This window comes from Acinonyx jubatus, chromosome A1 (genome assembly GCF_027475565.1).
Source record: "Acinonyx jubatus isolate Ajub_Pintada_27869175 chromosome A1, VMU_Ajub_asm_v1.0, whole genome shotgun sequence".
Classification (NCBI taxonomy): domain Eukaryota; kingdom Metazoa; phylum Chordata; class Mammalia; order Carnivora; family Felidae; genus Acinonyx; species Acinonyx jubatus.
Genome location: NC_069380.1, coordinates 1691174 through 1707105, shown reverse-complemented (window position 1 = coordinate 1707105; position 15932 = coordinate 1691174). Strand labels below are relative to the sequence as shown.

The 15932-nt window shown below is 44.6% G+C and overlaps 1 protein-coding gene across 8 annotated transcripts in view; it reads right to left on the bottom strand.

Moving 5' to 3' along the window:
- Positions 1 to 15932, bottom strand: part of IFT88 (intraflagellar transport 88) — a 129974-nt gene that overhangs the window by 11070 nt on the left and 102972 nt on the right. For all 8 annotated transcript variants that reach the window (XM_027064499.2, XM_027064501.2, XM_027064502.2 and 5 more), the window contains one exon: positions 12892 to 12958. In XM_027064499.2, coding sequence (XP_026920300.1) covers positions 12892 to 12958 — 67 coding nt within the window. The remainder of the gene's footprint in view (positions 1 to 12891; positions 12959 to 15932) is intronic.

The following is a 15932-nucleotide window of genomic DNA, read 5'->3' as shown; positions in this document are numbered from 1 at the left end:
AGCAATCTCTACACCCAATGTGGGGCTTGAACTCACAACCCTGAGATCAAGAGTCACATGCTCCACCGACTGAGTCAGCTAAGTGCCCCTTAAAACATATTTGTATCTGATAATTAAAATATCTGTAGTCTCTGGGGTGCTGTCAGCACAGAGCCTGCTTGGGATTCTCTCTCTCCCCCTCTCCAAATAAACAAATTAACATTTAAAAAATATCTTTAGTCTTTGAAAATTGCATTCTACAGTTTCTTTTGTTGAGCATTCATAGTGCTTTATCTTCATGTATCCAGACTTTTTTCAATGTTTATTTTTGAGAGAGAGTACATGAGTGGGGGAGGTGCAGAGAGATAGGGGGACACAGGATCTGAAGTGGGCTCCACGTTGACAGCAAGAGCCCAACGTGGGACTTGAACTCATGAACCATGAGATCATGACCTGAGCCAAAATCAGACAGTCAACTGACTGAACCACCCATGAGCCCCAAGACTTTTATTGTATTTAATTTTTAAAATTTATTTTTGAGGGGGAGAGGGGCAGCGAGGGAGACAGGATCTGAGAGGGCTCTGTGCCGACAGCACACAGCACGATGCAGTGCTGGAACTCACGAACCGTGAGGTCGTGACCTGAGCCAAAGTCAGAGGTGCAACTGACTGAGCCACCCAGGTACCCCCCCACCCCCGCCCTTTGTTTTTCATCCTGTGTTCCTGTTCTTTGTAACTTCATCTGAAGGCCTTGTTTGAGGCTTGTCTGCAGCATACTCCTTTGGAGTGGGTCTAAGCCTGTGTCTCCTAGGCACCTGGGAGCAGCACCAACAGTCCCACTTTAAGCCCAGCTTTCAGCTTGGGGTTCCGCAGGTCACACACGGGTGATACATACTCTGTCTCCCAAACTCTGTGATTGAGGGCTTAAGGTTAGGGATTTTCCAGGGAGCTTTTCCTGTTTTTTGCATTCCAGGAGTGCCAAGGTGGAAACCGTCCTCTGTGGGGTGGCTTCTTTTCTAGTTGACCCACTGCCACTATTTCCTATTAGGAGTCCTGGCTTTATGAAGGGATGCTTTGATCTGACTCCTGACGTTTTGGGGGCCCCTGGCTGTTCTCTCTTGTTCCCCATGAATGGCCTCTAGACCCAGGATCTAGGCCACTAGGGAGTAGCCAGGACAAAGGCCAGCTCTTGCATTTACTCCTTTGGGTTTAAATTTTCTATTCATTGGAATCTCCAAAGAATTTCCCTTAAAAATGTTTTTTTTTTACTGATTTTAAGAGAGAGGGAGAGAGAATGAGAGGGGGAGGGGGCAGATGGAGACGGAGGGAGAGAATCCCGAGCAGATTCACCCTGTCAGCACAGAGCCTGACGGGGCGCTTGATCTCAGGAACCACGAGACCACGACCTGTGCCAAAATCAAGAGCTGGATGCTTAACCGACTGAGGCATCCAGGCGCCCTAAGAATTTCCCTTTTTATTGCCAACTCAGCCACGCATTTACAAGTTTTTTTTTCATTTTCTTATTTCCTTCCTCTTCCCCGCCCCTCCCTCCGCCCCCCCCCGCCCCCCCAATATTCAATTCACCACTTTTAGGAGTGCTATTCCTGGAGGAGTTTCCTTGAATATTCAGTCCATCTTACTGTCAGAAATAGAAGTAATAATTTCAGTAAGCAGGAGCACACATATGAATAACTAAAAAACTTAAGTCTGACCTCTTTATTTTTCATATGAGAAAACACGCTTAAAGAGGTAAAGTCACTTGTTCGAGAGTTCACAGTTAGTGGCAAGGCCATCAGCAAAACCCAGGTTGCCTGATTGCCGGCCTGGTCCTTGCCCATTCTACAAGTATGCCTCTTTGGCAAAGAATCCATGTAAAGTGTGGCACTTTCCATACAGCTGTGAGTTTACACGAGTAAGTACGGCTGTATTCACATGTGCATTCCTGCCATATGCTATTCCAAGCTTAGCAGCTTGGCAGATTCTACAGAATATGGCGGTCTTAATAATGATAAATATCCAGACAAAGTAAATTCAAAATCTCTTTTCATAGCCCTATGTTTCAGACCCTTCTCATATGCCCAGAATAGCCTTGTCTTATAATAATCTTGTTTTATAAAGCAAGCCTGCAATCTTGAGACTTGGGAAAAATCCCATGATACTTCTGCTAGAAGGGAGACTACATCCTGCCTTGACCAATGTTTCTACAAGGCCAACTCATACTAAGAAGGTGAACTGTTTATAACATTTTAGAAAAGTTAAGGTTTTAAAATGTAAGAGTTTCTTTTCTGTTCTGGTAGAACAGTGAGTTTTATAACATAGGCTCTATACATGGAACAAATTAAGTAAAGTTAAGAGGCTGACTACATCAACTTTCACCATACATTCTCTTCCAATAAAAATGAATTCACTTTCCAAGGGAAGACAGTCATTACTTATTTAGAAAGAATATGGTTAAGAGTATGAAAATTATTTATAATTGTAGATAAAATGAAGGCAGAAGAAAGTAACTACAGAGAGAAGATGAAAAACAATATACGTCGTTTTTGTTAATTCTTTAAACAGAATCAGATTATGGCAAAGATTTTACAAAACGGAGTCTGTAGCACATTTACAGGAGTAATGTGAAAATAAGACAAGTATATAGATTTCTTTACCTTTCGTGCCACCAACAAGATTTTAAAAATCTGATGGGACTTAATTGTGTTGTACTCAGTGCCTGGAGTTGCTCCACGTGCGGCAGAGGCAAAGGGACAGGGCCACCCCCGCAGGTCCTTTATCATCTGCGGTGACTCTTACCTCAAACAGTTACTGCACATAATTTCCATGATGCCACACCTTTAGCGCATTTGAAAAACCCAATAAAATATCTGATTTTCTTGTTTTTTCCCTATTTTATTGATTTCAGTACGCTTTTAACACTTTTGTATGAATTATAAAAAAGTAAAGAGAAACCACACTGTATAATTACTGTTGTTCACTACACTCTAGTTGCAAATAAGATTCTTTTTCAAAAGTTGTATCATCTCCAGAAGCCGTTATATTAAATATTAAATGTTCAAAGGCTTCGGGACTTCTGATGGCAACATAACTCCCTTAAGGCTTGGGCAAGGAAGCACGATGTCAGATGTCCCCACAGTGGAGACAATTGCCAGTAACAATTGCCACAGAGTGATACAACTGTAGAGAGCAGAATTAAACCTGGAATTATTTCCAGTTGAACATTTAGCTCATTCTCGTGTTTTCTGTCACCGATAATGTGATCAGCTCTTTGTCTGAATCTAGGATATGGACATTTTAAAGGCCTTTAATGAAGATTACTGAACATTCCCAACAAGGCATACCACTTAGAGCTCCCACCAGAAGTACTTAACTTATAAAAGAATACCCATCTCATCTCATCCTCGGTATCCTAAAGAATTATCCTTTTAAAAAAATCATTGATAATTTTATAGCTTAATTTACATTTCTTGAATTCTTGGCAATGCTACATTTTGCTTCATATTTACTACCGTACAGGAGACAACAGCTGTCCACCTTCCTGCATCCCATATGCTCTTTAAATCACTGGAATCTGATTTTCGCCTCCAGCAGCGTACTGAGACCACGTTCCTCAGGGTTACCCACACTATCTTAATTGGAACTTCTTATGGCCTTTTTAGTTTTCCAGGTCCAATTAACCAATACATTTCCGATAATTCTCCAACATCCAACTCCCTCCCTTAAGCTGGGGAGACTATCAACTGTCCCCCATCAGTTTCTTGTTTTTTGAAAGTGCTACCCCTTTTCCTCTGAACATGTTACAAACACAGTGTACCTTACTCTTTTCTATTTAAAAAAAAATGTTTTTAAATGTTTATTTATTCTTGAGAGAGAGAGAGAGAGACAGACAGAGCATGAGCAGGGGAGGGGCAGAGAGAAGAGACACAGAATCTGAAGCAGGCTCCAGGCTCTGAGGCATCAGCACAGAGCCCGACGCAGGGCTCGAACTCCCGAACCGTGAGATCATGATCTGAGCCGAAGTTGGACACTTAGCCGACTGAGCAACCCAGGTGCCCCCCTTACTCTTTTCAATCTCTTCTTCTTCTTTTTTTAAAATATAATTTATTGTCAAATTGACTAACATACAGTGTGCAAAGCGTGTTCTTGGTTTTTGGGGTAGATTCCCACGGTTCATCGCTTACATATGACACCCAGTGCTCATCCCAACAAGTGCCCTCCTCAATGCCTCTCCCCCACCCTCCCATCAACACTCAGATTGTTCTCTGTTTTTCACTCTTCTTAAATTATTCTCTTGGAGCTCCTGGGTGACTCAGTTGGTTAAGCGTCCGACTTCAGCTCAGGTCATGATCTCGTGGTTCATGAGTTCGAGCCCCGCATTGGGCTCTGTGCTGACAGCTTGGAGCCTGGAGCCTGCTTTGGATTCTGTGTCTCCTCTCTCTGTCTCTCCCCTGCTCATGCTCTGTCACACACTCTCTCTTAAGAATAAATAAACAAAAATTTTTTTTTAAATGATTCTCTTTTGGTGAGCTGTAAACTATCCATTTTACTGGATTTCACTATCCATTAGACATTAAATTTTTTTTTTTGGTCTCCCTCTCTCTCTCTCCTCCCTCTCCAAGATAATACTCACTTTAGCACCTACAAAGATGCAATCACTATGGAAGATCTTCTCTTATTCCTTAAGCATAAAGAAAGTTTTGTTTATATCTAGAAGTATGGAAGAACATCAGACAGCACTTTTGAGACCTTCAGCATGAATCTATTGTCCAATTTACTTCTAGGTATTTTGCAGTCAGACTTGCAAGCGATCTATACTCTTGTTACAAAAAAGCTGATATTCCTTTGCCTCTGCCCCTTTTGAAAGTTAAGGGGCAGCATAGCATAGCTGTGGATCCAAGGTACCTTCCCAACCCCTACCATCTAAAAGAGAATGGCATCGTCAGCTGAAATGCTTTAATCCCGCATAATTTTACAAGACCCGTTGCTTGGACCTAATTTTACTGTGAAAACTTTCTCTCATTTTCATATTGATACAGCTGTGATTCTCAGTTTAACTTCACCCCTTACTCTCTACTCCTATTGAGCTAATTGTATTATTATCCAACAGAACAGCTAACAGGGATGTATCAAAATTGGAAAAGGTGGTTGTGGTAGCTACTGTAATAGGTAACACTCAGTTGAAGGAGGCTGTGGAGGGAATCAGTGAAGACGTGAGCAGAGTAGAGAAATGGTTTATTACATTTTTAAAATTCTATTTTGTAGATCTTAAATGCTTAGTACCTGGTATATGAAAAACATATGGAAGAAAGACAAACTGAAAGGGAATTGGTATTTACTGAATACCTGCTATGGTCAGGAACTTGATACATGCTTATTTGTTGATAGAAATACAAGAAAAAGAAAAACAACTGATGGAATATGTGTGTGTGCATGTGTACATATAAAATGTGTGTATATATTTTACAGATATGTGTCATATACATTTGTTTGATATATTTTATCAGATTTGAATACATATATTACATATATCAGTAAAATGTTTAGATTGGATTTCCTGTGCTTTTTGTAATTTGCCTCTGACGGAAATCCCAAAAGAAGAGTTTCATGGTTTTTTTTTTTTGATGAATGTTTTGGTTAACAGCATTATTGGAATCAATACTCAGTTTTCCAAACTGGTAACTTCAAAAACCAACACGCACTTGTATATACAATTTCTGGTATTTCTGTTAAAAAAACCCAAAAACACGTTTCTATAAGCTCTACGGTCAGACAGAAGTACGCTTGACATTTAGCTTCACGCGTGGATAAGTGTGGTCTTGTGGTGGTAGGAAAAACACTGAGAGTAACAAGCTCCAAGGTCACACGTTGAGTAGAGGTGAGGAGTGGCCCCACTACACGCAGATGTGGACAACAGAACTTCAGATACCGCCCACAGTGTCCCTGGTCAAACAGGACCCGCCCTTACCAAGTGCCTTCTGTGTCAGGCACTGTCTTAAGTGCTTTCTTCCTTTCTTTTCTTTTTTTCTTTTTAAGTTTATTTATTTTGAGAGAGACACAAACAGCGTGAGTCGGGGAGGAGCAGAAAGAGAGGAAAACAGAATGCCAGGCAGGCTCTGCGCCGTCAGCATGGAACCTGACGCGGGCCTCCGACCCATGAAACCGTGAGATCATGACCTGAGCCGAAACCAAGAGTCAGATGCTCAACCGACGGAGCCACCCAGATGTCCCTGTCTTAAGTGCTTTCTATGTATTAATGCATCTCTCCCTCTCAGTAACCCTATTAGGTAGGTCCTATTTTCGGTCCCATTCTACTGATGAGGAAACTGTGACAAAAAGATTAAGTAATGTGCTCAAGATAATGTAAGATGCAGTGACTTGGAAAAAAGGGTCCACAGACACTGAGGAATTAATTACAATGACCTCAAATGCAGGACAATAAGCTAAGGGCCAGAGCAAAGTAGTATGTTATGTTGAAGACACAAAACCTCATACGCTCTGTTAATATGTGGGCCACATATTTGGAGGTGGCTGGGACAGCTAAGACAGCTTTAAGAGGAAACGTTCAGTGACACAGAGTCTTATTGCTATTGCACAAGCTGCATGCTTGGATTAGATAGCTAAAACCAGTACTTTGATCAAGAAGACAACCCCCGGGTCTCCACCTGTCACCCCCAGGGATATTCATGGAGAGTCTGGTCTGGAGCAAGAAAACAAGATTTAGCACAACTACAGTGTGGGTGCCAAACCTGGCCCATCCCTGTTCTTGAACATCTAGTGAGCTAAGAGCAGTTTGTACGTTTTTAAATGGCTGGGAAAAATATTTTGTGACCCACGAAATTTATATGACATTCACATTTCAGCGTCCAAAGCTGAAGCTTCAGAGAGGCCAGCCGCCCTCAGTCACTTCCGTGTCGTCTCTGCGTGCCTGCCTTTGCAACACAGCAAGTGTCAGGTACAGCCCCGGAGCCCCAGCTCTCTACCACCAGGCTCTCCACAGAAAGAGTGTGCCGACCCCCTGGCTCAGAGAATCCCTGTACCAGAAAACAGGCGGTCCATTAGCAGGGGACACCAGCAAGGCAGACTGACACAAAGGGACCTCTTCACAATCTGTGACCCAGAGAAGGCTTCGGTGCTGTAGTGAGCGCTATCGACCCTCTGGCAACATTCACTGCTACCGAAGCTCGCTTTGTGTTACATATCAGCTTCCAAATGCTTACATTCCGGGGAATCCGGCAAAATTGCTCCTTGGCTTTCTGGGGTAAGTGGGGGGAGACTGGACCAGACAGGAGTGACTGTCTTGAGAAATAAGAGCCCTCAGTGCCTCTGACTTCTCTGGGCTTTTTTGCCCCGGGCATACTCGCTGTCTTTCTTCCTAGACATCAGCTACATTTTGCTGACTGGATTCTTTGAACTTAGGTGTATTCACATGTGCTTTTCCTGTCTCACCTCCTTCCGTTCGTCCGGAGGCGGTGGGCACTAGGCATGAGCTCTTCCCTCTGCCTGTGACACCACTGAGGCTCGCAAAACTGTGAGAAGGTCTTCTGGTCAAAAACGTACTCGTCTTTGGACTATAATCTTAAAACTTCAGTTTTTAAAACTAGAACATGGTCACAGTGTACTTGATAAAAGATAGGTTCCTCAAAAAGTTGACCTTAAAGGAAATTTCTGTTCACTGAGTCATATTATCCTACTCGTTTTCATTATAAAATTATTTTTTGTGTAAAATTAGGAGATACATTTTCACAGCAAAAGTTCACACCCAAGACATGATAAAAATTAAATGAAAAAATGTAGCAAACTATTATCACACAGAGTAAATAAAAATGATTTTAAAATGAAACCTTAATGACAAACACAGTGCTCAAGTCACAAGATGCAACCATCATGCTGAAATGGACGATGCCTTATAAGAAGGCACTCTTGTTTCCCGAGGACAGATACACATGAGAAGCAGGTGCGTTCTGCGGATTTCCTGGCCTTTCAATGCAAGCCAGCTCACTAGGCAGGCATAGGATTCCTCCTCTCATCTGGCTTATCCAGCAGAGCATACAGAGGCTGACCTTGGAGACTTGGAACGGGTCGAATACAGCTCTCTTTGTGTGAGTTGACTGTCAGCGTGCCTTTTTTTCTGAATTGTTTGATGTTTTGGCACTGAACAGCTAAAACCTTAACCCAAAATTTGGCACTTAAAAGAGTAATGCATTTCTACTTCAACCAGTTAAAACAAGTTCATTTCATCTTAAGTTAATTCTACAAAAACAAACTAAAGTACTGAAAATCCTGGAATGGATATTCAATATTCTAAACCAGACACTATTGCTTTTCCATGCAGTTCGTAATCAAGTAATAATAATAATAGCTCCTCAGCACTGAGGTATTTGCACTGAGCCCCTTCCATGGGCGTGCATGTAATTTTAAGTTAGTTTCAAGCTCAAACCACCTCCCAGGGTAGTACACTCAGGAGTGACAGAGCGAGGGCATGAGGCCAGAGGCTGGATGACTGCCACTACTAAGAAGTTACATTTGGTGGTAATGACAGCAGCAACCTTTCTACATGCACCACATCACATTTACTCTTGTAATATCTCCTTTAAGATCAGCATCAGTGGGGACCTTGTCAGAAATGCAAATTCCTGGGCACGGCCCAGACTGGTTCAGAAATGCTGGACTAGGAGCTCAGCAGACTGTTTTCACAAGCCTTCCAGGTGACTCTGACACGTGCTCAAATTGGAGAGCCACTAAAGAGGATGGGCGCCGAGGCTCATTAAACAAAATAACAGCAAAAATAAGGCTGCCGTGGGACCAGCCTGATCTACAAGAAAAGGAACATTTTCTTCTTTTTTGGAAATTTTGTATGAGTGAGAGAGGAGACAGTGAGCACACACTCACTCACAGGTGAGCGAGTGGGGGTGGGGCAGAGAGAGAGAATCTCAAGCAGGATCCACGCTCAGCGCCTGACGCGGGGCTCGATCCCAAGACCCTGGGATCATGACCCGAGCCGAAATCAAGAGTCGGATGCTCGCTCAACTGGCTGAGTCACCCAGGCGCCCTTAAAAAAGGACAATTTTCAAGGACTCCTGCTAATCATTTCAGAAATCTCTATTTCACATATTCCGATATGTAAATTCCTTATGGTTCTCTTTCCCGGGCAATACTTGAAAAAATCTAGTTGTAGGCACGGCATTTACTTTAGCAGCTTAAGGCTGGCCTCTTTTGAATGCATTTGGGAAATCATTCCTTTCCACTAACTGACCCGTGGGCCTAACCCGGACGGAAGTGCCAAATATTTCCACATAAAGACAGAAATGTGCCTCTTGGGGTCTCACAGGTAGAGGTGGAAGATGGTTAAGACGGGGGCCTGTCACATGTGGGGTTACAGTAAATAGGCAAGCGGCCATATGCACACGGTAAGTGGCGGGGAGACCGCCGGAGGGGGTGAGGGTGCATTCGCAGCGTGCTTGCTGGATGCTCTGAAAGGGCCCGTGAGGGGAGGGGAAAGAGGAAGTGAGAGAGGCATCCACAGCAGGGTTTGTTCAGACTTCAAAGCCAGGACAGCCTGCACCGTGGCCTGTGCCACGAGCTGGAGAAAAAAGGCAGAAGACGCGATTCTCGAAAAAGTGTTACGGTGGAACCAGCAAGGTCACTGAAAGAGGCATCGAATTCGGGCTGCAGGAGCGAACGAAGAAGTCTGGGATGCCATGTAACTCAAGGGACCAGGAAATAAGGAACAAAACGTCAAATGGTGGGGGAAGAAAGCAAGCAAGCAAGGACCCTGGAAAGGAAGTATTTAATACTTTAAACTTGTGCCAAGAGAACCAGGCACCATGACACCCAGCTTGTAAAAATGTGTCAAGAACACAGTTTCTACTCCAAAATTCCCTCCTGTGAGGATAAGGCGTATTTGTGCACTAGGACTGACTATTTGTGTTGGACTGAAATGGAATAGATGAGAGAAAGGAAAAATGATTGAACAAGAAAACAGCAGGGGGTGAGGGCCAGGGCCAGGAGGCGAATTTGGAACGGCAAGGCCTCTCCCTCTCTGCGCTCGGTTGTCAGATCCCGGGCGGCCTCAGCCGTCTGCCTCTGCTACCCTGACCCTGACTGCGGTGGAGGCGCCAGGCCCAGCTGAGGCGCTGCATGTGTTCTGAGACACGGTGTGGTTTAAGGAGTCTCACTGGGGAGAGGTCACCTCGGGAGGCTGAGCAAAACTCTCGGTGTCGGGGGGTCTGGCCCCTCAGTGGCCTCTGAGGCACACCCTGATCCTTCCGATGTTTGTGAGAGGCAGACGATGGTCTGGGCAGAGTTTCTTGGGGGTGGAACTGGGGATGCTGTCCTCTGGGCTCCGCTTCAGCACCAACCGGGCACGCCCTGGCATCCTGTTAGGAGGTCCTGATGTTTCTGAAGCAGACTTCAAGCTGAAGACATCCGGGTAACTCAGGCTCAGGTCTAGAGGCTAACACTGGCGACATTCTGCAAGCTTGTGAATTACCAGAGAAGGCTCTGAGAACTTAATACAAGACTGCTGGGAGTCGTTCTGGGAGGGACTGGCTGGTGACTCTGAACTTCAGATTTTGATTTTTTTATAATTACTTTGAATCTCACACTAAAAAAAGTTGATTTTTTTTTTGAGAGAGCATGTACATGTGTGCGGGGGGGAGGGGCAGACAGGGAGAGCGAGAACCCTAAGCAGGCCCCAAGCCCCCAGCGAGGGGCTTGATCTCACAAACCGTAAGCTCATGACCTGAGCCCAGATCAAGAGTCGGAGGCTTAAGTGACTGAGCCACCCAGGCGCCTCTGAGTTTAAGATTTTTAGAGGGAAGTGTAAAAAACTTGGAAGATGGTCAATCCATCTTTAATAAGCTTTAATAAAGAACTTCGATAAACACTTAACACTTCGCTAGGGTTACCAAGACAATGACTCCTGAAGGGACACTCAATTTCAAGAAAAGCTCCTATCACAGGCCGCCTGCTTCCTAAGAGCAAGGATGAAGCAGCAGCCGCGAGACGTCTGCTGAACCTTCCACGTTCCTCTTAGCTGATGCCCACAGCCTTGTGTGCCGACCCTTCGCCACTAGGGACATTGCTGGTACATGCAAGTCCATGATCCCTCTCCAAAACTCCCAGTTCCGAAGAGCTCGGAAAGCCAAGGTTTCAGGTGGCAATATGTAAACTTCATGGGCATAAAGCCCGACTTGACCTGAAGCTATTTTTAGCCATTATTTAACCTTAGTGTAATTACCCATGTGTTTTCCCGAATCAGCAACAGTTCTGTCTGATTGTGAGGTACACCCTACGGGTATTATATATGGGTAAAGCACCACAGAAGGTTTCTAAACTCCAAAAGATGCTGAATTCCACAACATGCTTGGCCCCACAGACTTTGGATAAGAGGCTGCAGGCTTGGCCGTCGCCCGCTTGTGAGAACTGCTGGGACAGATCTTTCAGACCCAGGACTCAGTCAAATGCAACCCCAGAGAGTTGAGTGAACACACTGAAGCAGGGGGGGCAGGGGTAACAGAGCGGAGGCCGCATCTGAGGCTTAGGGGACAGTATGGGAACGTCAACGCCCATCACGACCACGGGGGGGGGGGGGGGCCTGACGAGGTAGGAAATGGCTACTCCTCCACTCGGCAAACCACCCTTGGCGTGCGTGGGACACAGACTGCAGGCAGCAGCTGCTACTTTCTGAGGCCGTGGGTAACTACTCCTGGGACCTGAGGGTAAACAGGGGAGGACTGTGAAGTTCAGCTGGAAAAGCCGGACTGATCCTCAGAGAATCAAACTGTCTTGCTAGAACGAGATGCCCCTGATGATCGTAACTGCTTAAACCCATCTGGCCAAGCAGAGCTCAGATCTCTGGAAAGAATCTTTGCCCCAGCTGCAGTTTGTATCCCCAGGAAAGTCAGTAGCATTCTCAGCAGCGCCTGAGACCTGTGTGTCCTTCCAACTAGATTTCAACTTCCCTGAGCACAGGGACCGTGTTTTACTCATCCCTATGTCTCTGGCACTTAGCACAGTCTTCATCTGGCGCCTGGTATGCATCTAATAAACGTTTGCGAATGGATGAAATAAAGGCCTACCCGAACTACGCCTTACACTGTCTCTGCCCTGACGCCTACATCACAAAGAGAGGAGGGGTGGAGCTGGGCGGGGGCACGGACCCGGGTCACGTCTGCAGGACAGTGCTACGTACAGATATGAGAGAATGTACGTGTATTTACACATCCCAATTTAGCCTTTATTTTTCCGATCCGTTTCTTTAAAACCACCAAATTTCTACTAAGTTTAACTTATACTATTCCTCTGACGTGGACAGAGAAGGCAGATTTTGATGATGAGGAAAATGGGAAGGAAAACTTAACAACCTTGTTACTAAGTAATGCTGTGACAAGTGGTCGAAGTCAAGGAACTGAGCGATGCAAACAAATTTAGAAATCACTTAAAGCCTACGGTATTTATGTGGCTGGTCCAAAGGGAGACGGCTGTCGTGATCAAGACAGGAACTAGAATCATGTCTCCTAATGCCCAGACTGGCACAATTTCTACACTAAAGTATACTCAGCACTGCCAGCATTCTAGAAGGCCATCTTACCTTCTCATCGCACTGCCCTAAAAGGTAAAGTAACAAAATGTAACACAGTAAAACCTCATTAGCATGGACATCTATGGTAATCTATTCAGCATGACCTTATTAACCACTTAGCAAAAACAGGTATGCTTACCGAAGAAGTAAAATCCACTGACATTCACCATCATTCACATAACAGAATGCTTACAAAATTAATTGGAGTAAGTGAGGTTTTACTGCATACAGAACAAAAGGCATTCTTTCTGATTATCCAAGATGTTTCAAGAAGCCCGTGTGCTAGACGTCGGTCAAATCCAGTACGTCAAGGAAACAGGAAATACTCACCACTGCCGGCACTGCCCTCTCTTCTGCTGCGGGAGCCCCCGCCGCCATCTCTGCCAGACCTTACGCGCTAGAACAAGAAGACGAGTTTAAAAGAAGGAATGATATTCCCTTGAAGGTGAATATAACTAAACGCTGATTTTTTTAAAAAGCTTATTTATTTATCTTTGAGACAGAAAGAGAGAGAGAGAGAGAGAGAGAGCGAGCAAGGGAGGGGCAGAGAGAGAGGAAGGCAGAATCCCAAGCAGGCTCCACACCGTCAGCGTGGAGCCCTACAAAGGGCTCGAAATCAAGGAACCGTAAGATCGTGACCTGAGCCAAAATCAAGAGTCGGGTGCCTAACTGACTGAGCCACGCAGGTGCTCCTAAATGTTGATTTTTTCAATTAACGTTACTGTGTAGCGCTTAAGACTTACTGCTCCTACTCTCCTAAGAGCTGGGTGCACACTGCTCCTTACCTTGATTCTATGAGAGAAAAGACAAAGTTGTTCTGTGAACAAAGGGTTCCCAGCCTGCCCTCCACCAGGGTCCTCAGGCCTTAGTAAATACCCAGGGGGCACTTGCACTCAGGTGCAGCGTAACCACTGCTCATAAAGCAAATATGCTCCTGAGGTGAAGGTTGAGGTCTTAGACCCGGGGGGTGGGAGGGGAGGAGGGAACCCAACGAAGGGCTATATCCTGCGTTAGTTTTACTCTGTAATGGCTGGACTTGAACTATTTTGGGGGGAAAAAAGGTAAACTTTGAAATTCAACCTCTATAATAAAAGAACTATTAAAATCTCACAAAATGCTTAAGATCTGCTTAATAGTCCACTTTCTTAGGTACAAGCTTACCCTTAAAACATAAGAAATATCTCCAAGCTGTGACATTCTTAGGTTTTTTTGAAGCAATTTACGGTTACTTTGTGTTTTGCTTAGGAGTTATACTTTTTGTATTGACACTGAATCTGTCTCAAGTCATACTGCCAGATTCTCATATGCCTAATGCTGTGTTTAGACAGACAGGGTAGTTAGTGAAGAGAGTCAGACAGCTTTTGATAATTATTTACTCCACAACTAAATTAAAATTTTAAACATAGATTGGTACCTTATTTAGATCTTCAATAATATAAGCAAAATTTCATATCTGATTCAAAAGACAAATTATTTATTCCCCAGTGAATTCTGAATTATCAGATCACAGATTAGAGGTTACTGACATTGTGATCGGCTAGGAAGAAAAAAAATTTCAATAACTCATTTCTCTAAAATGAAACACTCAGTACTTTCAAATATATGTAAATATGCCCAAATTTTTTCTGTTAAAAAGAAACCTCCCTTGAAACCCCATCTCTCCCCTTTGCCCCTTCTCTTGAAAATCTAAAGATGATATAACAAAATAAAAATTTTAATGTCTGTAATCAGATTTTATTTCAAAACTTGTTTTTCATCTTTCTGAAGATTATTTCTAGCATATCCAAAAGACCTATACGATACTAAAATAAACTCATAGATACAAATGCCTGTGTGACCTGAAAGTTTTTCAAATCAAACGTGAGAAAAGATCTTGCAGTTGCTTTAGTGACCATACGTTTAGAACAGGACAATTTAGGAAAGTGAGCACTTTCCACAATCACCACATTCTTCGCCCCATTCCACCTGTTCCTTGCTCCCATCTAGAACTCCCCAATCTTGTGGCTCTCGTCCATCTTTTCCTAATTAATCCCCTGAATACTCACTTTATTTCTAGCCTAGAAACACCCCAGCACTTGAAGTACATCCACGTCAGGACCTCCAGACACTTTGCTTGCCCACCCGTCTCTCTGCTCCACTCACCAAGAGAAACCTAAAACCTGGCTTGATCCAACGACTTCTCTTCTTTCTCTCCTACTCCCAGGACACCGTGCTCTGCTGGACACATGTCACGTAAGCACACGACGGTGCCAGAGCCCCACTGCTGGCTCAACCTCCGCCCGCACGGCCCATGGAGCAAGCACATGTTCAATACATCACATTCAGTCCTTTGTATCTTTGGAAACTGACTGCCCCTCGTACTTTGTGAATAAGAGCCAGCTTGCATCCCTTGGAGGGGCCAGCCTCCTTCTGGTACCTCCTCTGCCTGCCATGCCTTTCCTCACCTCCTTTCCAGCAACGACTCACCCCCTTAGGGTTCAGCTCCACTCTCATCTTAGGGCGACTCCCCTGTGACCCAGGTGGCTGCTCACTCAGTGTGCTTACCAGCACCCACACCCTCCTCACACTCAGGGTCCCGCCTGCTGGTCCTTCTCCTTCACCACTCTCTCGTGGGTAGAGAATGTGGTTTTTAGGTTTTTTGTAAATGTTTATTTACCTTTGAGAGAGAGCGAGCAGAGAGAGAAGGAGACACAGAATCTGAAGCAGGCTCCAGGCTCTGAGCCATCAGCACAGAGCCCAGCGCGGGTCTCAAACTCATGAGCTATGAGATCATGACCCGAGCTGAAGTCGGACGCTCAACCGACTGAGCCACCCAGGTGCCCCGAGAACGTGGGTTTTTATTCTCTTCCAACTGAACACCCATTTGCTGCTGAAAATCAATGAACTCCACCACACTGAATCTTGCATACTCTCTCTCTTCTCTAATCTTTTGCATTTCGGCTGATGTTTTTCTCTTCCTTTTTGTATTTCGATTGCTCAGTCTTCAATTCCTGCTCTTCCCATTTTGTTCTTTTCCAGACATAGAGTTAAGTTTGGCAGAATGCCTGGAAGCTGATTTTTTTGTGTGTTCAGTGAAGAAGAAACATAAAACATCTTTAAAACACAGCAATTCTATGAGGCCCCCAACTCCTGGGGCCAGTTCACACTGCTCCAAGCCCACAGCAGCCAGACACGCACAGTAGGCCCTTCTTGCCTGTTCACACTACTCCAGGCCCACAGCAGACAGACACGCACAGTAGGTCTTTCTTGCCTGGCCAACAGCCCAGTGTTTAGAATTGCTCACAGATGGCACTAATGAATACACAGTGTGTAAAATATTCCTCTTAGCACCAAGGGGAGAACAGGCTTCTTTTTCCATAAAAGTTCAAGGA